General features: G+C 42.0%; 1 protein-coding gene across 2 annotated transcripts in view; it reads right to left on the bottom strand.

The window, feature by feature from the left end:
• The window catches only part of TIAM1 (TIAM Rac1 associated GEF 1), a 575726-nt gene that overhangs the window by 138224 nt on the left and 413572 nt on the right, over positions 1 to 23930 (bottom strand). For both annotated transcript variants that reach the window (XM_089659507.1, XM_089659508.1), the window contains 4 exons: positions 17630 to 17776; positions 15824 to 15898; positions 13950 to 14120; positions 5157 to 5261 (listed from right to left, as the gene is read on the bottom strand). In XM_089659507.1, the coding sequence (XP_089515633.1) occupies positions 5157 to 5261; positions 13950 to 14120; positions 15824 to 15898; positions 17630 to 17776 (498 nt within the window). The remainder of the gene's footprint in view (positions 1 to 5156; positions 5262 to 13949; positions 14121 to 15823; positions 15899 to 17629; positions 17777 to 23930) is intronic.

Below are 23930 nucleotides of genomic sequence, written 5' to 3'. Positions count from 1 at the left end.
GAACGGTTTTATTTAAAATTGACATTGGGACTCAATATTTTTTCACTTTCACAGCGTTTTCACTTTTATATTATTTTTATTGTATTGAAAGTGTTGTCACATCTGGCTTCACGGATGTTTAGCTCGGCAGGTATTATCATTGTTTTTTTACACTTTATTTTTATTTATTTCAGGTACTTATATAGCGCCGTCAATTTACGCAGCACTTTACATATATATTGTACATTCACATCAGTCCCTAACCCTCAAGGGGCGTACAATCTAAGGTACACTTTCATTTGTATATCCTCAATAAATATGCCAATAAGAATATGTTCAAATGTTACAACTGGAATATTATTCAATATATAGGTGATAGGGGTTACTACTATAGGATTGACTTAAAAGAGAAGTGTGGGTTTTGTTTTCTTTTCCAAATTATAATTACCTAGGTGGATGCAGCATCGGTCCAATGCTGCATCTGTACCCCGTTGGCTCCAAGGGTGAAAACTCAGCGATCGCATGACCACTGATGGCTGAGTTCTCACCGCCGCTGTGAGCACAGCATGGTGACTGTCAGTCACTGCTCTCTGCTCTGCTCCCCCCCACCCCACCCAGAGGAGAGGGAGGGAGCGGATGGCTCAGGCTCTCAGCAGATCGCTGACAGGCTGAGCCAGGTGCTGCTCCAGACTCTGGGCTGGATCCTGACTTTAAAGTCGGGATCTTTCCCCAGCCTGGACTGGCTGAGTGACATTAACTGACAGGAGGGCCTGCTGTCAGCTGAAAACGGGTCACAAGAGTGCAAAACAAACTGCACTCCTGTAATCCAACGAGCTTTGGCTGTACTTCTCCTTTAACAGCAGTGTAGAGTTCATTGAAGACCTGCAAAAATATTGTTTGGCTGTGGGAGCTCTGCATTAAAAGCTGTAAACTTTACAATTCCTTAAATTTCAACAGATAACCATGAAAGCTCAAAAAACATGTGCTGCTCTTACACTAGGAATCAGGGGCGGACTGACAACTCATGGGGCCCCCGGGCAATTGGGGATCATGGGGCCCCTGTGTCCTTTCCCAAACTCAAAAAAGCCTATGAAAAAGGTACCAGGGGCATCTCATGGGGCCCCCTACTGACCCTAGGCCCTCAGGCAGTGCCCGAGTTTCCAAATGGTCAGTCCACCCCTGCTAGGAATGTAGATAAGGCTGATCCAGATTTGTTTGTTCTAAGTCCACATATGGCTCACCTGCAATCTGGACTGCACAACTACACCTGGTCTGGGAGCAGGTAGAGCAAACAAGGCATTGCTCGGCTCATTACAGCAGATGAGCGTCCTGTATCTGAAAGTTGTTCATTTACTATAGTGGGCTGGGATATCTGGCCAGTTGATTGCGGTTTAGAACATCCTAAAACTCTCCAAGATCCTCTCTGATGCCGCCTCACCACCTGCCCCCTTGACCCTATCCCCTCACAACTCCTACAACCTCCCTCCCCCTCCATCCTACGCTCCCTCACCCACATCTTCAATCTCTCCCTCTCCTCCGGCACCTTCCCTTCCCCTCTGAAACATGCACACATCACCCCCATACTTAAAAAGCCCTCCCTGGACCCCAATGACCCGAACAACCTCAGACCCATCTCCCTGCTCCCATTTACATCTAAACTCCTCGAGCGCCTAGTCTACGCCCGCCTATGCTCTCACCTCAACGACAACAACCTCCTCGATCCCCTACAGTTCGGCTTCCGTCCCCTACACTCCACCGAAACTGCCTTACTCAAACTCTCCAACGACCTGCTAACCGCCAAAGCTAATGGCCACTACTCAGTGCTCCTACTCCTTGACCTCTCTGCGGCCTTCGACACAGTCGACCACCCCCTCCTCCTCAAAAAACTACACTCCCTCGGCCTCAGAGATTCTGCTCTCTCCTGGCTCTCATCCTACCTGTCACAACACTCTTTCAGCGTTACCTATAATGCCACCACCTCCCTCTCACTCCCCCTCTCTGTTGGGGTCCCTCAAGGCTCTGTCCTCGGGCCCCTTCTCTTCTCCATCTACACCTCCTCCCTTGGCCAACTCATACACTCTCACGGCTTCAACTACCACCTCTATGCCGACGACACACAAATCTATCTCTCAACCCCTCACCTCACCCCCTCGGTCTCCGCCTGAATCACACACCTGTTGAGCGACATATCAAACTGGATGTCGCTCCACTTCCTTAAACTGAACCTCTCCAAAACCGAGTTTCTTGTCTTCCCTCCAGCCCGGACACCACCCCCCATTGACTTCTCCATCATGTCCAACAACGCCACCATCAAACCCGCCCCGCAGGCCAGAGTACTTGGTGTCATTTTGGACTCCAACCTATCCTTCCAGCCCCAAGTCCACTCTTTAACAAACTCGTGCAGACTCCACCTCCGCAACATCGCCAAAATCCGCACGTTCCTAACTCCAGAAACCACTAAACAGCTCATCCATTCCCTCATCATATCACGACTCGACTACTGCAACTCCCTCCTCACTGGCCTGCCTCGCCGCTGGCTATCCCCGCTTCAGTCCATCCTGAATACGGCTGCCAGACTCATTCACCTTTCCAACCGCTCCGTTTCCGCCACCCCCCTCTGCCAATCCCTCCACTGGCTTCCGATTGCGCAACGGATCAAATTCAAAATCCTAACGCTGACGTACAAAGCTGTCCACCATACTGCCCCGAACTACATCACTGACCTAATATCCAAGTACCGCCCAGCACGCACACTCCGCTCCTCACAAGACCTCCTTCTCTCTAGTTCCCTGGTCTCCTCCTCCCATGCCCGCCTCCAGGACTTCTCCAGGGTGTCACCCATCCTCTGGAACTCCCTGCCCCAACCCATCAGATTATCACCTACTCTCCTCACCTTTAGGCGCACCCTGAAAACCCATCTCTTCAGGGAAGCCTACCCCGCCCCCTGCTAACTTGCCGACCTCCTCCACTCTTCCTACCACTCCATCCCCCACAGCTATCTCCTCCTGTGCCACCATCCCCTCCCTCCTAGATTGTAAGCTTGAAAGAGCAGGGCCCTCGATCCCCTCATGTTTTGCATTGTATTGGTATTGTTCTGTCACATGTTCTGTCCCCCTTTGTAATGTACAGCGCTGAGCGAACTATTGGCGCTTTATAAATACTGTATAATAATAATAATAATAATAATAATAATAATAAAACAGATTACCTTATTGCTGTAATAAAATTTCAGTGGTGGAACAAAAAGGGGTAGCAGCCTAAAAGTGGCAAAGTACTTCAACTGCATGTCTCAGTGTGAAAAAACAACTGTCATCACAGTGGTGCAGCAGGTGTTGTAGTGGGTGCAAAAGGAGCATGAGACCAATGGTTCATTCCAAAGCCTAGTACGCACTATGAGAAAATTGGACAAAAAAAGTCAGATTTTCCACAAAAGTGTGTATCATGATATAGTCGGAATGATATTGACTTGTAAGAAAATTCTCCGCTGATCATGGCAAACGTAAGCAAACATAGCCATGTACTAGCACAGCAGGAGAGGAAGTGTAGGGTTGTTCTTTGCTTCCAATCGTGTGTTTTTTCTATTCGATTATTTCTGTACGAACACTAAATTAAATGAAAATCGGACGTTGTGTTCTCGTACAAGAAACATTTTCTAGCTTGCTCCCTTGTTTTTTTTCATCTGAAAAGTCAGAATCATGGATGGACTCATGAAGCCTCTGACCAGACAGAAGGCGCTGCCCCTAAAACATTTACTGTTGTACCTTCCCGGGGAGCATCTGTCCCCCAGGTCAGTACTAGCAAGATATGTTGGGGTGGCGACCCAGAGTGGAGACATCGATCAGAGGGGGATTCTGGGTCTGTGACAGCGAGATATGTTGGGGTGGCGACCCAGAGTGGAGACATTGATCAGAGGGGGATTCTGTGTCTGTGACAGCGAGATATGTTGGGGTGGCGACCCAGAGTGGAGACATTGATCAGATGGGGATTCTGTATCTTTGACAGCGAGATATGTTGGGGTGGTGACCCATAGTGGAGACATCGATCAGAGGGGGATTCTGTGTCTGTGACAGCGAGATATGTTGGGGTGGCGACCCAGAGTGGAGACATTGATCAGAGGGGGATTCTGGGTCTGTGACAGCTACTTGGTGCTCTGTAGCCACTTACTCCCCAATCGAACATGCTATTACAGCTTTTTTCAGGGAGAGCTCTTCAAACATTTGCAATGGAATCAGATGCTAGAAAAACTATGTCCTTTAAAACACCAGCCTTTCACCATGGATATTAATCAGAACCATGACACGCTTGGGGATTTTCATAAAGGGTGCCGTAGGCACCCTTTAGATTGCTGTAAGGGCAGCAACAAACGTGTCGATGCTGTGCTCAATTCATGTACTTGTCACAGACAACTCTGCAATGGGGAAGGAGTGCTCTCATTAAAAGGGCAAGTTCAACTTTGGGAACATGTTACATGTTCCACCTGTTTTTAGGGTGGAACATTGAACATGTTCTCGCTCCTGCAGCGTCTCCCCGATTCCCCCTTCTAATTGTGACAGCAAGATGGGGATCTTCTCCCTGCACCTACTGTCTCAATTTGAAAAAGGTATGTGGCTGTGTGATGCTCTGCCCACACATCCACATCATTCACACACACTGTACATACAGTACTGATGACTTGTTGTTCTTAATGAACTACCAGGGCGCTGGTCAGCACTCTTGGTAATTCATTAATGCTTCCTGCCATTCAGTAACTGCCTGCCTGTAGACAGCTACACCGACACTCTGCAGGAGCCTGAGACTGCGCTGCTGATTGCAGGTGCAAAGCTTTACAAGCATAAAAAAAAAAAAAACTAAATGCACATTTCTTTTTTACCTGCAAAAATGTATTATTTTTTTTAGAAAGGTGAGCTTACCCTTTAAAGTTTCTTGTTTTCAGCCAACAAATAACCCTAAGAGGTACTTGTTACACAGTAAATGAACAATCACAAAGACATTTGGGGGGAGGCAGCCAAAGCCACCAACATCGTGTCAGACACAAGTCTGTCTAGTTATAACAAACAATATTTAAGACGTATGCTCTGCTTACAAACAATGGCGCCTGTGTAGCTGCTTTGTGGACAGATTACTGACCTCCACAAGCTGTGCAGTGAAAAGGTAAATGGAGGATAAGTGGTACGTACCAGTTCATAGATCTCTTCCTCAGGTCTTGGCATATAAAGCTGCTGTTGGTTATTACAGAGGAATTTCAGGCAAAGATAATGGGCATTGTAATCCAACTGATGAGTCTACAACAAAAAACAAAAAGGCAGAGGATTTATAGTGCACTGTGTATTGTACATCATTGCACAGTATTCACATCTTTCAAATCTCTGTACATTATATGCCTTAACAAAACACTGCACCATAAACATTAAATGTAATATAAAAAAAAGACAAAAAAGAGTAAGACTCATCTGACATCCTATGTTCCAATGATGGTGACGTCACGTACCTTTCTATCAGAATCCTGGAAATACTATGACACTATGAAGGAGCATCTGCTTGTGAGATACTAGCCTTTCCCAATGTGTTCTCCAAACAATGAACCCAGAAGTTCTGAGCTCTGACCATTTCTGTGCTGACCATTGTAAAAATCCTACGTGAAATGCCAGGTAAACAGTTGATCAAGCACAGGCCTGTGCTTAATCGGCTTGAATGGAGAGCAGAGGAGACATTGGCGGTTCAACAGACCCCGGATGAATCAGGAAAAACAGGTGGTAGCTCTGCCACCTTTGAGAACATACGAAACTAGATGCTGTAAAGAACCAAAGAATCCCAAGATCATTGGAAGAGTGGTTTCAGTGAGGGAAGGAGGGACTCATTCTTTGATGGTAGAAACCCTTGGAAAAGGGTAAAATAACCACCCAGACATGTGGATGCAGGAGGAAACCCATAGAATGACTACTCTGTTAGAAAAGGAAAAGGGGCCAGCTGGCAAGAAATATGTTGTAGGCAGCCACAGATGACATTCCTGGTCCCACTGTTAAGGTGAATGGTAAGTGTCTGAATGCCTGCAAGGTGAGAGAATGACATTCCCAATGACAGTTATAAGAGGAGCCTTAGGGAGCAAGGACTGTTTACAGTATACTTTGCCCCCATGTAGCATAAGAAAAGCAGAGGGCCCACAGGAGTCACATGGTGGGAAAGTCACCGCAGCATAATGGCTGCCATTGTTAATGGAGATAAGGAGGTTCTATTATTACAGAGGCCCTTTTTAGGGCAGTAACCCCTTTGAGCCCAAAAGGAGAATTGTGTGTGAGCAAGAGTACCTGAGGAAGGGCTAAGGGGCACAAAGTTACAATAGGTCACTAGGAAGAGCAGCTTCTTGCAACATGGAGTGTACAAGAAGTTCAAAAGTCAAGGTGTTAGGAAGAGGATGTACAAGGCCTAGCCCTAACCTGCAGGATACCAAAAAGACTAGGTGTTTGGCAATTCCAGACTGAAAAAGCTGCTGGGCAAGGAATGGGAACACTTTCTAGGATGGGGTTCCCTATCATCACAGTGAGAGAGATCTACCTCTTAATGATAGATTACAGAGTATGGGGGAGAGAGATCTGCATTCCCTGAGGAAGAATGGCACCCAACCAGAGGTTGGAAGAGCCTAGCTGCTGAAGATCAGAGAATTAGAGATACTGGAAGATTTCTGGGTGAGCGTTTGTAGAGCAATCACAGTTGGAGAGGTTTGGTGAGAAAGGCAGCAAAGTGCCAGAGCACCTATAGACTGAATCTGGTGGGGAACCCAACACATAAGGGGGTAAGGGGGTACTGAGAACAGGGGTAATGTGATCTTTTCCAGTAGCTAGCAAAAGAGGCAAGGTTCTTAAAGTAACACTAAATATCCTTATACTCCAAAAAATAATCCATAAACATCCACTACTTAATGGCCCTGTAATCTACAGTCACCAGCCACTCTATTAGGTACGCCTTGCTAATACCAGGTTGGAACCCTTTGCCTTCAGAACTGCTTTAATTATTCGTGCCATAGATTCAACAAGGTGTTGGAAACATTCCTCCGAGATTTTGGTCCATATTGACACAAGTTACTGTTGCCTTTCTATCATCTCGAACAAGTCTACCCACTCTCCTTTGACGTCTGACATCAACAAGGCATTTTCAGCCACATAACCACCGCTCCCAGGAGAACGTCAAGTGACGAAACACGTATGGTGGGGCTTTGGAGGTGATGTCACCATGCACAGAGGTTGGACTCATTGTTGCAGCCGGAGACAATCCAACACACAGTTATGCTTGTAAACTTGTGTCAGTGACGACACTTGTAATTGTGAGTGCTTTTACAAAATAAATCAGTTGATAGTTTTACGCTATGGAAGCTCCCCTCTTCTTTTTTTCCTATTGAGTAAATGAGAGATACTATTACCTGGAGAAGTCTGAGATAGTAGGATTATGTCACTTATTCCCAAAGCAACATGCATTTTAGCTGGTTCGTGATCTGAGCAGCGTATCGCTCCGGTGACTTAATTCAGTTAATTTGGGGGGGGGGGGTACAGCACAGTTTGGTGGTGTGAAGATGATCCAAGAAGTTTATTTTGCATGGGTGAATGGTCTTACATATGAGATGGACATTATATATTTTAAAAAATTATTTAGCACTTTATTTGGACACTATTTGCACTTTGAGTTGTTATTTTGCACAATGTAAGGGGATGTTATATGATGCCAATATTTTGCTATATGTGTATATGTTGCGCTTTATTTACACCTGCGCTTTAATTTGATTTATTGATATATGGTGTAATATATCAGATGGTATTAGGGATTTTTTTCTGCATACACTTGAATAGTGGAGATAATTGAATAGCAGCTTGCACTTTATACTAGTGAGTGTTTATCGCATCTTTATATGGTTTGAGTATAGGGCAGCCCTGAAGTAGATTATAGACTCAGTGGCACATTCTTATAAGGAGGTAATTGATCGATTGCATGTTGTTGAGTGATTTTAGAGTGATTTTTAGCGCTGTTCCATGACAGGCCAAATGCGCTGTCAGGATTAGGCCGTGATATCCCAAGTAGAGAAAAGTTGAAGGGGGTGATACCAACTGCATGGAAAATGAGGGCTTCAGTATGTAGGCCTGTGGTTCAAAGATTTGATTCAGGGTACCTTGGAGATCCTCTGATATGAAAGCTCAGGTTTTGATTAAGGGTCTAATGAAATAGCTCCACAGGGTGTGGCAAGTTCAGGAATATAAAGGCTACACTGAAGTAGAAATACATGAGGGAAAAGACATCACACTGAATTTGCAATCAAAGTTACCTCTCCTAAAAGATTTATAGAGTTAGGTCTATAGACTAGGTAGAATCAACACCGCTGCAACAGACTTAGTGACAGGTTTAAAGGAGGCTGACTAGAAAGCTAGTCAATCCTGTATTTTGAAAAGATGTTTTTAGCAGCAAGAAGGGACATGCCATGTGAGGTGGCTAAGGGTCCATGTCCAGGATTTTGAAAAATCCTTGTAATCCTCCCTAAGAAAGAAGGTCATCCCTTGTGATTGTAAGCTGCATGGAGATGTAGAAATAAAAATCATGTCTGTATTGTGAAGCAGCAAGTAAGAATATGTGGCAACAGAAGTGAGATGACAGTGATAAAAACATTTTATGCACCTATCCAAAATGAAGGGTGAGAAAAGAGTCCAGGACATCTTCTCACAAAGGTGGAACAAATGTGAAAAATACACACCTGCCCCACTTTTTCAGGGGTGAGGGCAAACTTTCATTGTGAAGAAGGTTTGAGCAAGTCCTGTGGGCTTAGAGTTGGAGAGTGAAGGGCTTTCATTTGATGGTGACAGTTTGAGTGGGTGAACCAATCTTATCCATACAGTAGGGGAGACCTATTCAAGAGAGGAGCGATTGTAGATGCCTCAATGTATTATTTAAGAGAATTTCCAAAGAGTAGCTTGCCTTGAGAAGCATAGACAGAAGGCACCTTTCACAAGTGCAAGAGCACAAAGCACGTGTTCGTGTGAAACGCGTCTACTGCTCCTCTGTCCTGTCGCGGTCATGTTCTTATCACATTGCATGTAAAGGATTTCATCCACCACATTGCTGTTTGTGCGGCCAGCCATTCTATTTTTCCATTGCAACTTTCACAAGTGCAATTTGTTGACCAAGTTTTTAACGATAACATTCTGCACAGAACATAGGGGCTTTCTATAGATTTGGAGAATTAAATTCTCCATGGCGTCAACACAAAAGAGGGCAGGAGTTGTAATCTTGCAAAAAGATGATCACCTATAAGTGTTTATTCACTATTAATTTCTCCTGATCATTTTGCCATGGCCTGGGCAACCAACAAGGTGGCAACAGATGGCTGTATGGCTGAACCTGCCAAAGCAAAAGAGAACTTCAAAAGAGTTTCCAAATGCCTAGTAACTGAATCCTTCATTGAAGCCTTCCATTGAAACAGTAGATTGATTATTTAGTGCAAAAATGGTTCACATCGAAACAATTCATTTTTTCTTAAACTTCCCTTTCATAGGGTATAAGGCATCAACACTGTCAGGAGGAGGAAGTAACCTGTCCAAGTTTGGCCAGTCATTTATAACCTTGAGTCTTGCTGGTTGTCCAAATACCCATACAGTAGTGCCCTCTGATTGAATACAGCCACTGTTCAGCCAGAAAGTTTCATACAAGCTCCTTTAAACAGTTGATTGAATGGTTGACTTTTGCCAAATGGAGTTGGGTCAGCCAGGCCACCCATCAGCTTCCTTAGAACTGGACACAATTTCAAACAGTGTATGGACAGCTTTAGATTGAGAGGGAATATTCTCATCAAATCACACAAAACAATTAAGGGATTTTGATTAAATCTGATCAAAACCAAAATTTAAAGTTGATCGATAGGGAAGTTATGGCTAAGTAATCAGTTTCTAATTTGATAGTTTTGATCAAATCGCACATAAATCAGATATTAACATCGAAAGCGTGTATAGCCACCATTACAAGATAACAGTAACTCTTCTTGTTGATACTGGGAAAAAAAGAGAAGGCAAATCTATTAAAAAATGTACTTCTTTAGCCCTGTGTATACAAAGGAAAATGGTGGAACTCAAGTCAAAATAGGGATTGTAGTGACACAGCCTCAAATTAACCACGATGGTTCAAAACTGATATGCTCTGCAACCAGACAAAAGAAAGGTGAATAAAGCAACTGGACCAGATGTTGTACACCCACGCAATGCCAGACTGCAGTTTCTAAATTTGGCAAGATAGTTTCTTACTTTTGATACATTCTCGCAACAGATGGGATGATCACAACACACTGGGAAAACCTAACCCTAGCTGTAGGCTGGATGCAATCCTGTATTGGGCCAAGTTAGCAGACCCTTGCTCTAGATCAGGGCTTGAAAAAGCAGCTTGCCAACTGCGAGGAGAAATTCTCTAGCGGTGAGCACAGATGATGGAGCGGCTGCGTACCAAGTCTCATTGTGAAGCCAAGTTCCTGTTTCCGGCTTCTTCGGCACCGTCGCTGAGGGGACCAGGTGCAGGAGAGGTCCGCTCTCCTCCGCTGAGAGGAGACACCCTCTCCAGCGCCATGGGAGACTCAAGAAGTACTGTATAGATATCATATCACTACAATGAAGTACAGGGGAGGGGGGGATATACATTACTGTATACATGTCATATCACTATAATGGAGTACAGGGGAGGGGGATATACATTACTGTATACATGTCATATCACTATAATGGAGTACAGGGGAGGGGGGGATATACATTACTGTATACATGTCATATCACTATAATGGAGTACAGGGGAGCTAGGATATACATTACTGTATACATGTCATATCACTATAATGGAGTACAGGGGAGCTGGGATATACATTACTGTATACATGTCATATCACTATAATGGAGTACAGGGGAGCTGGGATATACATTACTGTATACATGTCATATCACTATAATGGAGTACAGGGGAGGGGGATATACATTACTGTATACATGTCATATCACTATAATGGAGTACAGGGGAGCTGGGATATACATTACTGTATACATGTCATATCACTATAATGGAGTACAGGGGAGCTGGGATATACATTACTGTATACATGTCATATCACTATAATGGAGTACAGGGGAGGCGGGATATACATTACTGTATACATGTCATATCACTATAATGGAGTACAGGGGAGCTGGGATATACATTACTGTATACATGTCATATCACTATAATGGAGTACAGGGGAGGGGGATATACATTACTGTATACATGTCATATCACTATAATGGAGTACAGGGGAGGCGGGATATACATTACTGTATACATGTCATATCACTATAATGGAGTACAGGGGAGCTGGGATATACATTCCTGTATACAGTTTTATCATTTGGACTCTTTATTCTAGATAAAAATGTAATTTCATAAGCTTAAAGGGGGCGTGGTGGGGGGCAGGGCTGGGGCGGGCAACTGGTGGAGAGTAAGGTTTGTGCTTGGCTAGTAGGTCTAGACTCGAAATTTTAAGCCCTGCTCTAGATCATCTGTTTATGCAGGTTTTATTTCTTAATTTTGTGATTCATTAGTCTTGGTGGACTATGTGAAAGCTTGTATTCCATTTACAATGTGGTTTTTCATCCACTAGATGGCAGATGGAAATAAGAAAACAACACACTGTGTATTTCAATGACACCGATCACTACTGTCAGGGTCAAAATAATCTAAAGCAAAAAGTCGATTAAAAAAAAAAAAAAAAAAAAAAAACAGAAAAAAAGCTGCAATAAATAAAGATCATTGTGGAACTAACAATCCACCAGACTGCAATCTCCACTCAAAATAGAACTACTTTATAGATTCAATAGCCACAAAGCAAGTCACACAATATTGTTACCACATCCCGCTTTAATTAAAGCAAAACAAAAATCCCAAACAAATACCCCCCACCTTCCTACAGTGGGGATCGAAAGTTTGGGCACCCCAGCTAAAAATTTGTATTAATGTGCATAAAGAAGCCAAGGAAAGATGGAAAAATCTCCAAAAGGCATCAAATTACAGATTAGACATTCTTATAATATGTCAACAAAAGTTAGATTTTATTTCCATCATTTACACTTTCAAAATAACAGAAAACAAAAAAATGGCGTCTGCAAAAGTTTGGGAACCCTGCAGAATTTATAGCATGCACTGCCCCCTTTGCAAAGCTGAGACATGCCAGTGTCATGGATTGTTCTCAATCATCGTCTGGGAAGACCAGGTGATGTCAATCTCAAAGGTTTTAAATGCCCAGACTCATCTGACCTTGCCCCAACAATCAGCACCATGGGTTCTTCTAAGCAGTTGTCTAGAAAACTGAAACTGAAAATAGTTGACGCTCACAAAGCTGGAGAAGGCTATAAGAAGATAGCAAAGCGTTTTCAGATGTCAATATCCTCTGTTCGGAATGTAATTAAGAAATGGCAGTCATCAGGAACAGTGGAAGTTAAAGCAACATCTGGAAGACCAAGAAAAATATCAGACAGAACAGCTCGCAGGATTGTGAGAAAAACAATTCAAAACCCACGTTTGACTGCACGATCCCTCCAGAAAGATCTGGCAGACACTGGAGTTGTGGAGATTTTTCCATCTTTCCTTGGCTTCTTTATGCACATTAACACAAATTTTTAGCTGGGGTGCCCAAACGTTCAATCCCCACTGTATGTACCCCACTACAGTAACCCATTCCTAAACGGTAGCCTTGTAGAAGTCAAACAACAATGTCTTGGCATCTCTCCTTGATTAGAAGTAGGCAAGTTCAAAACATTGTTACTGTGCAGGTATAACATACAGAATGTTAGATGTAGGCCTGGTCACGATCACTTGGAAGAGGGGGGGGTGGGGGAATAACCAACTAAGGCACACATTTCTTTAAAATCATCAAGAGACTGTGGAGAAGTTCAGGCACCAAGAATTTTATCTAGTTATAATGTGCCAATTGTGGTGGCATCAATTGAGGGGACTGGGTCCATCATGGACTCCTACCCTGTTCCATAGTCTGTTAAATGTATGCATGGAAGCTCTGTGCACATGTTTCAAAAGATTGTAGGCTACATGATGGAGCCATTTCTAAATTGTGTGGAAATTTGGGTGGGAGGGATTTTGAGGCTATACGTTTTCTAGCAAGGAAAAATATTTGGTTATTGCCGTACCTATATGGTTTTCTCCCTCATATAGCTGAATATATCCCTGAAGATATAACAAGGGGTTACATTCAAAAGGAATAGAGAAGGTAGAGGATATACATTCTACAGCCCGTGACCAATAGAGGAAAAGTTTGGGGAGTTTTCAAGTCTGGTGCAGCTGAAGTCTGATCTAAAATTGGTTGTAAACCTCAAACATGAAAGATAAATAAAGCATATCCCTCCATAGTGTGTACTTGTCTCTAACCAGAGCACTAAGTGTCATTTCTGTCTGCTGCCTCGTTCCTCTGCTTCTGACATGTTTCACAACATCAAGAGAAAAATGGTGACAGGGGACAGACCTCCAGCGGATTGACAGCCGTAGCTCTGTTCCTGTGTACCATGTAGAGGGAGGAGGGGGTGTCTCTTCCCTTCCAATCAGCTCTCAGAGCTCTCTTCACTAAGCTCTGCACCTGTAACTTCACCTCTCTGCCCCCTTTTATTCTGAACTCTCCAACAGATTTATAAATTCTGGACTTTGAATGGATGCAGAGAAGAGAAGGCTGCAGATAGACAGGTACAACATATGTAGGAGGATTTGTTTAATCTCTATGTATTACCTGAGGCCAGTCACTTCACTGGGTATATTGTAAGAGTTTACAACCACTTAAAGTATCCTTCAGTTTCTGTCCACCATGCTGCTCTACATAGACACTTTTCCTCTGCACAGAAGTACCTCTTATCCAGTACAAGAGCCGGCGTAATGCCATGGAACAACTCTAAAGGTTAGTTTAAACCACAAGGACTGTGAATTACCCTGCAAATAATCTCTAAGGCATCCTTTGCTGTATCCTCTGGATGGATGACGATTAGGACTGGTTGATCATTTGGCAAGCATACCCAAGAAGGTATCAGGTAGTCGTGCACCCAGATGTCAGCATCGGCATTGTGAGAGTGGACGCTGGTCAAAGGCACCTCTTTTTCCTTCTGTGCAAACAGACATAACAATAAAGTAGTTTTGACATGTGAAATTCCATCTCTTCGAATACAGTACAGGATATATATATATATATATATATATATATATATATATATATATATATATATATATATATATATATGTGTGTGTGTGTCCTGGGTTATAGGCTGCTATCTTCAGGTGATTGGACAAGCTTTGCCAAACACCCCCCATATACAGACCCCCTGTACCGTTACCCCACTCCGTGACACCATTTTTAGCAAGCAATACAGAATAACACAGGAAAAGAAGGGAGAGTGTCCTGTACTCTAAGATATGACATTTACACAAAAATCTAAATTCCTTTCATCTTAGCTAAACAAAACACATAAAAAGTGTAACACAAGTAATTGAGATATTGGGTCTCATACTTGCTGTGAGGCTACAGAATTAGTTCATGATCAGGGTGACCTGGTCTTACCCATCCATGTTGCTTGCTCCTATTTAGGGTCCAGGCTTTGGCCGTCATGCTGGGTACACCCCCTTTAGGGATATGTATAGAACCCTGCCTCTAACTTCACATATTGTACCTAATTCCAAGGTTGAGTGCCCAGGCAGGATCCAGTGCCCACAGCAACATTACAGGCCATCCCCATACTGTGGGGTCTGGCTCCCACGGTTTTACAGAGGTTGCACCAATCCAGATATACTGATTTTATTGTTGTAGCAGAATATAGTAAAGAACGGAGTAAAAAAATTTAAAATAAAATAAACCAGTTAAGCGCTGAATTATTTCTCTATAAAAAGGGAGAGAAGGTTCATCACCACCTTAAGGTCTCACGGAGTGGGGTAGGGTTATGCCCAGGGGGCCTGTCCAGCGTAAGGTTGTCAATGTCCAAACACCTAAAACTAGTAGCTTATAACCAGGGTCTATGAATATCCTCTACTATATACAATTAAGATAAGTAGCTACAGTATATAAAACTGCAAATGCCAAAAGAAAGGATTACAATTTTCTGGCTTTAAAAGGGTCTTCACAAGTCACATAAAAAAAAAAAAAAAAAGTAAACAAATGTTTTTATTTTTTTTTTTTATAAAAACTGAAGCATTCACACACCACACAGTGGGGGAGATTTACTAAAACTGGGCCACTCAGAATCTGGTGCAGCTGTGCAAGATAGGCAATCAGCTTTTAAGTTCAGCTTGTTCAACTAAGCATTGGCAATAAAATCTGGAAGCGGACTAGTCTCTATGCAGAGTTGCACTAGATTTTGCACTCTCCAGCTTTAGTAAATAACCCCCAGTGAGTTGCATATAACACTTACTCAAAGCCCTACATCACTTGGAAACATTTCACAGTAGAGATGGTTTTAAAATGCACAATTTTTCACCTAAATGAACCCTTTGAGGACCAAGGGACGTATTTGTCCCATGTTTTTAAATTGCCTGTATCATCTGATTAAGAACTTAAAACTCTTTTTTTTTGGTTTGAGTCAAAATATTAGTTCTTATCAACAACAAATGGATCTAGCTTTTTGCCAATTATTTCATGAAATGGCTTAGTTACAGCAACTGAAGTGTACAAACTTTAAAAACAAAATAATTGATTATTTTGGCGTTCCGTAATCTTATGGTCCTCAAAGGGTTAAGCTACACTATAACCCGTCGTCTAGGACAGGTCTTAAAAAAAAATTTTTTTTTTGTAGCGGGTTACCTTTTTGTTTGACATTACCTTGTCTTCTGATGCAGTATCATCAAAAATGCCTTCTAATGATTTTTTGACCGACTCTGAACCATCATTAAACACCTGGCAAGTAAAAAACATTTTTTTTTTTTAAAAGGAAAGAAAAGTAACATTTCAAAAGACTTATATCCTTCCAAAAGATTGGTGCTTTTTTCATTGGTAGGTGGACTTATGGCTCGTTCACACCAGAATGCGGTGCAGGAAATCAGAGTTCCATGCACGTTTCCCGCACCACACTCGAAATTCACTACACTTGCAATCTGCAGCACTTCCCTGCACCAGACTGCATGGTACAGAAGTACCATACGAGCCGGTTGCAGTGCATTTTTTTTTTTTTAAACCTTTGGTGTGATGCAGTTCGATTTTAGCCCATTCAAATGAAAAAGCACTGCACTAAAATCACAAGTTCTTGTGCGATTCCTGGTGTGAATTGGCCCTTAGAAATAACACTTCAAATTGGTAAAATGTAGATCAGGTTTGTGTTTAAAGTAGTCAAACCATAACGCTTTATGGTTTTTATTGCTGTGGTCCTGCTGGAGAGATTAACCCTAAACTACCTGCTGGCCATTGTCATTGGGACTGAAACCAAGGGCAAGTCCAAAATTCTACAAATGCCACCAGAACAAAAATAGTCTTTAAATGGGGACAACTTCATAAAATTACCAGCAATGCCAATCCAAGTTATTTCTATGTGAGCACCAGGTGCAAGGCCTAATCTGAGATCTGCATTTTGGCTGTCGTCTCAGACAAAGGTTCAGACAGTACCCCACTGTACTTCTTGCCTTAGTGTAGAAGTCCCAGCTAAAACTGACTATGCTTAAAATGGCTCCCACCCACCTTCTACCTAGTAAGAGGAAGTTGCATATACCTAAAAAATATTCCTGAGTGCTCCGGTCTATAATATAGGAGTTAGAAGGGGGTGGCAGCAATTTTAAGCTTAGTTCTAACCTGGACTTCTGCTTTAATTGTTATAAACTTTATTTACAACACTAAATTCTGACATGCTTACTCCTGCCAGATGTGACTCTTCCTCTGAAGAGTTTAGCTCTCGGAGTTTAGCCCAGGATGAGTGAGTCAAGAAGAGTCCAGATATACATAAGTCTTTCTAATGTCCATACTGCAACGGTCTTAAAGTTACAGTATACAAACTTGCCCAGCACAAAAGGCGCAAAAAAATATACACATCAAGTACAATAAATACAAGAACACATATCCCCTATCAAAAACACAGTGTCAATAAAGTTCATTAAAAAAAATAAAGTACAGTGGTACATGACCTGGACTTTTGCTAGTGGAGGCAACTATGTGAAAAGACTTCCCTTACTTTGGGAAAATTTTCAACTTACTTCCTGATGTCTATGACAAGTAAACAGAAATTTCCCCAACGAAACACCAACAGCAAAAAATCCTACTAAAAGCTAAAAAAAAAACCCCAAAAAAACACTAACAAAAAAAAATTAACCTTAGTTATACATATAGTGGTAAGATGATGGCACATATGACAGAGCGTACCTTATAAAACTCACATCTGTCTTGAATGGGAAATGTCCCTAGTATGTGTATGTATGAATGTGAGTTAGGGGACCTTAGATTGTACACCCCTTGAGGGTTAGGGACTGATGTGAATGTACAATATATATGTAAAAGCATGCGTAAATTGACAGTGCTATATAAGTACCTAAAATAAATAAATTTCACTTTTATATGGAATGTATACAAGCTGCCCAGTGGATAGCAAACAGACTGACAAAAAGACAAAGATCATTGCCTCCATTCTGCCAGTTACCATCACACCTGATTAATGCTTGGCCTCCCTTGTTTCTTCTTAGAAGATGTGTCAAGACCCCAGATAGAAGAAAACCGGCTCCTTCTCTTACTGGCAGATCGTGACATGGCTTGTGTCCGTCTTCTCACACCGGACTCTCCGGTACGAGCAGCCACCTATGGAGAGACATAAATGGCATTAAGAAGCAGGCGTGCATCATTGGAACTTTATCAAAGGTCAAAAACAACATCAGAGAACTGCCTATCCTTGGGATCAATTTAGTATTTGCAATTTAAGAAAAAAAAAATTATATATATATATATATATATATATATATATATATATATATATATATATATATACACACACATACATATACACACATTAATTATATATATATACATACACACATATACACATATACATACATACATACATACATATATATATACATACACACATATACACATATACATACATACATACATACATACATATATACACACACACACACGTTGGAAGCACAAATTTAAGTCTTACCAGATATGGCAGCACCAATACAAGCTGTTTTAAAGATAAGTGGCGATAAGAGCAGTAAGCCAGAACACAGACACCCAGTGCTTCACATTTAATTTAAAAGCCAGATATATTGCATTTAGCACAGGCAGAGTTGGTGGCTCAGGGAAGCAGCAGAACCCATGACATCAAATAAAAAAAAAAAAAAAAGACACCATTTGTGCTGTAAACACTTGTAGACATGGGTAGGACCACACTAAATGGAAAAGGGAACCTTGTTCAACAACACTTCAGAAACACACCCACCCAACCACCCAGAAATCAAGTGTGCTCCTAATTTCTTATTGACTGACAAAGTGCATCAGCTGCACTAAAATTCCAAGCAGCATTAGTCCACTGAGGAGAACTGAACAAAAGTGGACATACTCCCCCTAGTCATCTCTAGAATACATGGGGGTAGGTGTTCTGGACTCCAGCAGAGCAGAACTGGGCAAAGCTGACAACATTGCTTGGGACTTATGAGAGGCAATTACATTTAAATAAAGAGAAAAGGTGCAGGAACTCCCCTCTTGAGTCACCCCTTGTGCCCACACCCCTACCCACCTTTGAGCACCGTCCCTTGGTTCCTACCCCTACCCACCTCCCCGTACTGCTCCTTACAGAGCCAAGTACCATTCTGTATGGAATTAGTTAATAATTACATGAAAAGCAGTAAAATAGATCCCCTGAACCCAGCACAATGAACCTCCACAACAAAACACCACCTCAGAAACAACAGACCCCCCCCCCCCCCAGCAACAAAAAAAAAAAAAATCTTCCCTCAACAGTAGATCCCTTTCAGCATCAACTGACCTACAAGCAACAATAGATCCCTCTCCAGCAACAATAGACCACCATGCAAAATTATATCCCCTCCAGTGACAATAGATCCCCCAGCATCAACATTCAGTGTTGGAGGGGCTGGAATTGCATTCCCCCCTCATTCCCACTGAAAAAAAGCCCTTTTTAAATATGTATTAAGAGTAGAACTAAAGGCATTTTACTACCTCCCCACTAATGGTCCACATTCATTTCCGCTGCCAGTATTTGGGCATTATCACTGGTGGGGGTGAAATGTTGCAATTTTTGCACATGCTCAGAAGTCAGTCATCCCACCGCACAGGGACTGATGTAAGTTGACGCAGCTCAGTTTACATGCAGCAGGTGACCACAAGCAGGCAGGTAGGTTTGTTTTACTGCAGAAGACGCACGTTTGCCTGACTGCAGTTTATCAAATACCTTCAGTTCCACTTTAATTTTTTGGTAAAAGTGGAATTAAATTATATAAATGTGAATGGAGGAGTTATTGGCCATGACTAAGGAAAATTTCACAAAGTTCAGAGACTTGTGGTTTCCAGGGATACAGTTCTCAGATCCCCCCAAATTATTGCCATTTCTAAGCCATTAGGCACTTGCAATAATCACCTGAGACCACGATGGGTTGACTCTCCCATCAGACACCCCCATCCTGGTCTTTCCCCCCTCTTCTTCTTCCCTCCATTCTTTCTCTCCTCCCCCAATTTACTTTGGAAAACATGGTACTTACTAAGCTACTAAACCAGCCTATGATACAAGCTTCATTTCCACGGAATACCACATTTCTCCTAGTTTTCATCAAGTCTGCTTCAGCACCCAGTTTGATTCTCTTCTCCCCTCCCCCGCGGACCTCACTATTATTATTATACAGTATTTATAAAGCGCCAATAGTTCGCTCAGCGCTGTACATTACAAAGGGGGACAGAACATGTGACAGAACAATACCAATACAATGCAAAACATGAGGGGATCGAGGGCCCTGCTCTTTCGAGCTTACAATCTAGAGAAGCTACCCTGCAGCCAGTAAAAACAATGTTCTTATTGTTTTTACAGTGGAAATAGAAACAACAACTCCTACGCTCAGGGACCCAGATCAAGGGTGGGTGGGTGGGTGGATGGACCACTTATGGAAGTTCGTCCACCAATGGATCAAAGGTTGTGCAGCTCTTAACAAGGCTGGGGAAGCCTGACCAGTACTGCAAAGTGAAACAATAAGAAAGCGCACCAACCTTGCACATTACCTCAATACAAAACTTGATTTTATTAAAATGAGATATATACTCACAAAGCAGTAAAACAAGCATGTAAGATCCTCAAAGGAGCATTAAAGTGCAAGACCAGTGCGAGACATATCAAGGGGGGAGACTCTCAAATGTTCTGCTGATGCATTTCGAAGGGGGTCCTTTCTTCCTCAGAGCTCTGAGAGAAGGGGCCCCCTTCGAAACACGTCAGCGGAACATTTGAGAGTCTCCCCCCTTGAAGTGACTTGCACTGGTCTTGCACTTTAATGCTCCTTTGAGGATCTTACACGCTTGTTTTACTGCTTTGTGAGTATATATCTCATTTTAATAAAATCAAGTTTTGTATTGAGGTAATGCACAAGGTTGGTGCGCTTATTGTTTTTACATCCTGACTTGTGCGGATTGATATTTCTTGTAGATGGTAATCCCAGTCATTGAGTGTACAACCAGTACTCCAGTATTATGCGCAATTGTTCTTTTTGGCTACAGTCGTTGTGCCATATTCTTCAATAACATTTTATTCTTTAAAAAAAAAATTTTTTTCGGTAAAAGTGGTGGTTTACTGACAGGTTCGCTTTGGTTTGGAAGATGACAGCTGAAGAATTGATCTGTTTGGTGGTTGTATGCAGAAAGTTCTCCTTTCAAGCACTTTGATTTGGGTAAAAAAATGACATAAAATGTACTTCCCTCCCTGGTATGGAAATCTGCATTCTAAATTAAGAAGCCCAACGATTTTACAGATTTTATGATGGAGTGCTATAAAGCAACATAGAAGATCTTCCGTTATCTCGTGGTGTTGAAGGTCTCCCACCTACAAGCTGTTCTTTTATGGCGTTATATGGCTATACAGGGGGAGTAGCATAGGATATAGTAACAGACTCTCCCACCTGCTAGAAGCATCAATTATAGTGTTCCTGTCTGTTTGGTTTTGATACATTCCCACACATTAATCTACGATATGCCAATCTCCAACATGAGGAACGCAGAAGGTGCTGAATATTAAGTGCTCTTTAAAGCCTCTGTACACAGGCCATACATCCGCACATTCAGGTAGATAACATACATGCTATTCAGGGAACAGGGATCTGGAACACAAGTGTCCTACAGGATAATGACTTTTATGTGCGAGGAACAGAAGGCAGATTGCCTGTGGGAGTGAAGCTGGCAATCTAACTGTCCATGTTCTCTAACACCTGTTTCCCTGGCAATCACTTCCTGCTACTGCCATACCGGGGAACAGGGAGATCAGTTGAAATCTGCAATGATTAAAAAAAAAAAAAAAAAAATTCTAACTAAATGACATTTACTGTACTTTGCATAAAGCACTGTTTATCAAAAAAAATAAAAAATCCATCCTTTGTTTCATCTAAGTGCTGCTGATCTCTTGCTGCCTTTTTGCAGCCACTTCCCATCTACATGCACTCCAGCCATGGCTGCATGACACGTCTTAAGGCAGATTTCCAAATGGCGACAAGAGTGAGCCGGGCCTGTCTAACGGGGAGAGCGAACAGATAACAGAAAACTTGCTCTGGATGGCATGATGGCTTTTTAAGAAACCACGGTCATAAGATAACCATCGACTGATCATTTCTCTCTCCATAAATCAGTCCTGGGCAGAACAAAAAGACCACTTTGGAAGAGAATTCGGGAGCATGTACAGAATATTAAGAAAGGCTACCCGAAACATAGTGGGTTTAATTTACTAAACCTGGTTGACTCAGAATCTTGGGCACCTGTGCATGGTAGCCAATCAGCTTCTAACCTCAGCATGTTCAGTTAAGGTTCAGCAATAAAACCTGGAAGCTGATTGGTTTTTATGCAGAAGTGGACAAGATTCTGAGTCAACCAGGTTTAGTAAATAAACCCCAGTGTGTCTAGACATTTTGCAAGTTGCCATAATAAGGACCCCTCTACGTTATTATTTTGGGGTATAGAAAAATACAATGGCCACTGGAGGGGGAGCCATAAGGTGCGGTCGCTCAGTAAGGCCGAATCTAGGTGGATTTATAATATGCAGACGTTAACACCTAAAGGTTTAAATATAGAATTCGACCTTAATTGTTTCATTAGCGATTTTTAGTTTATTATATGATTTATTTATTCCACCTGGCGGTTTATTTATTTTATTCTATTTGTTCATTAGTGAGACAAATAGGTTTTTATTGCTGATATGAATAGTATGTAATATTTTGATACTTCTATTTTGATATGTTTATGGTATTGAATTTATATAATCATGTATTTTATTGATATAATTTTGATATTGATGTTTTGATTCTACTGTAAACGTATATTATGGGTGTGTCCACATGGTGTGGTGTGTCCACCCTGAAGAAGTCACGTGTTGATTATGACGCAACACGTCGGTACGCGGTGACAGGACTTCCGGTGCGTGGCGACGTCATTTCCGGCGTGGGGGCCATCTTGGAACACACGGAACCATGTATATACACCCATAGTATGGGTAAAAGGCTGGATTGTGCTGCAATACATGTGAGTGTGTTTTTTTCTCGGTGTTTGGTAATAAATAAGGATTTAAGCTATGGAGGATCTCTATTTGTTTTTAATATAATCTACTGTGGATGAGCGATCATCTGGAATTACCAGGGGATTGGAGAATTCAGGAGGTGCACTGGTCTATGTGAATATCCAGGAGGGTCCATCTGGTGGAGACAAGGCCATTTATATAAAAAAGTGTGTTGGCCCTTGTGGTCACTGTGAGGAGGTGAGGGGGCATTTTGGCTAGTGTGGATTCACGATCTGTTTGGCACTGGAATCACCTCACGTTGTGGTGAATTTTACACGCGAGCCTTTTTGTGGAGAACTTAGTATGATTTGTGCAGTGTGTGGACTTTTTTGGACTTTTATTTATCTTTTACACTGAATGCCCATTTGCACCATTATAGTATCCACATTTCTTTTGATCCCCCAGGTAGGGGAGTCATTTTTTATATATTTATTGTTGTGTGTGCACTATTCACATGTGTATATTTAGTTATATGATCTTTATGAAAACACGTTTATTATAGTGTTCACATTTAATTTTGATCCCCCAGGTGGGGGAGTCATCATATACATCATATATTTTTTATTATTATTTATTTATTATTGTGTTTTGCACTATTTATCACATATCACATGTGTATATTTATTTGTACAATTTTTGTGTGGTACGTTTAGAGTAGTTAATTAATTTTTTATAGTTGCTAGTATTTATTTAGCGCTACACCAATTTATTTATCCAGTCCTGGGGATACCTCTTTTCTCTCACCCTTCCACGGGCATAAACCTGCACATTTAAACTATCTAGTTGGTGAAAAGATTGTTAAGACCATCCATCACATGTCTATCTACAGTACCTTAAGGCTCAAATTTAGCCCAAACTTTTTATTTTATTTTTAGATAGAGCAGAAAATAGTCTCGGTCAGGTTTTTATTGCTATCCATGTCCTGATTGGGGAGATTTCCTCCAATTTCCTGTTGGGATAGAAAAGTGGAGGAAAATCATTCTGATTGGGAGACATGCAAAATGAAAACAACCCACACTTGTAGTAGAGAGGGACGGATTAGAACAAAATGTTTCTTTTGCTCTCTGTACCTTCCTCCCCAGTGACAACCACTGCCCCAATTTCTTGCTCAAGCTTCACAGACAGCAAGTGAGGGGGGAATCTTTCCAATGGGGGTCATACACAGGGAAAAAAAAAACGACAAAAGTTTTA

Source organism: Staurois parvus, unplaced genomic scaffold (genome assembly GCF_062004578.1).
Source record: "Staurois parvus isolate SC_StPar_1 unplaced genomic scaffold, SC_StPar_1.0 ptg001162l, whole genome shotgun sequence".
Classification (NCBI taxonomy): domain Eukaryota; kingdom Metazoa; phylum Chordata; class Amphibia; order Anura; family Ranidae; genus Staurois; species Staurois parvus.
This window is presented reverse-complemented; position numbering and strand designations above follow the sequence as displayed.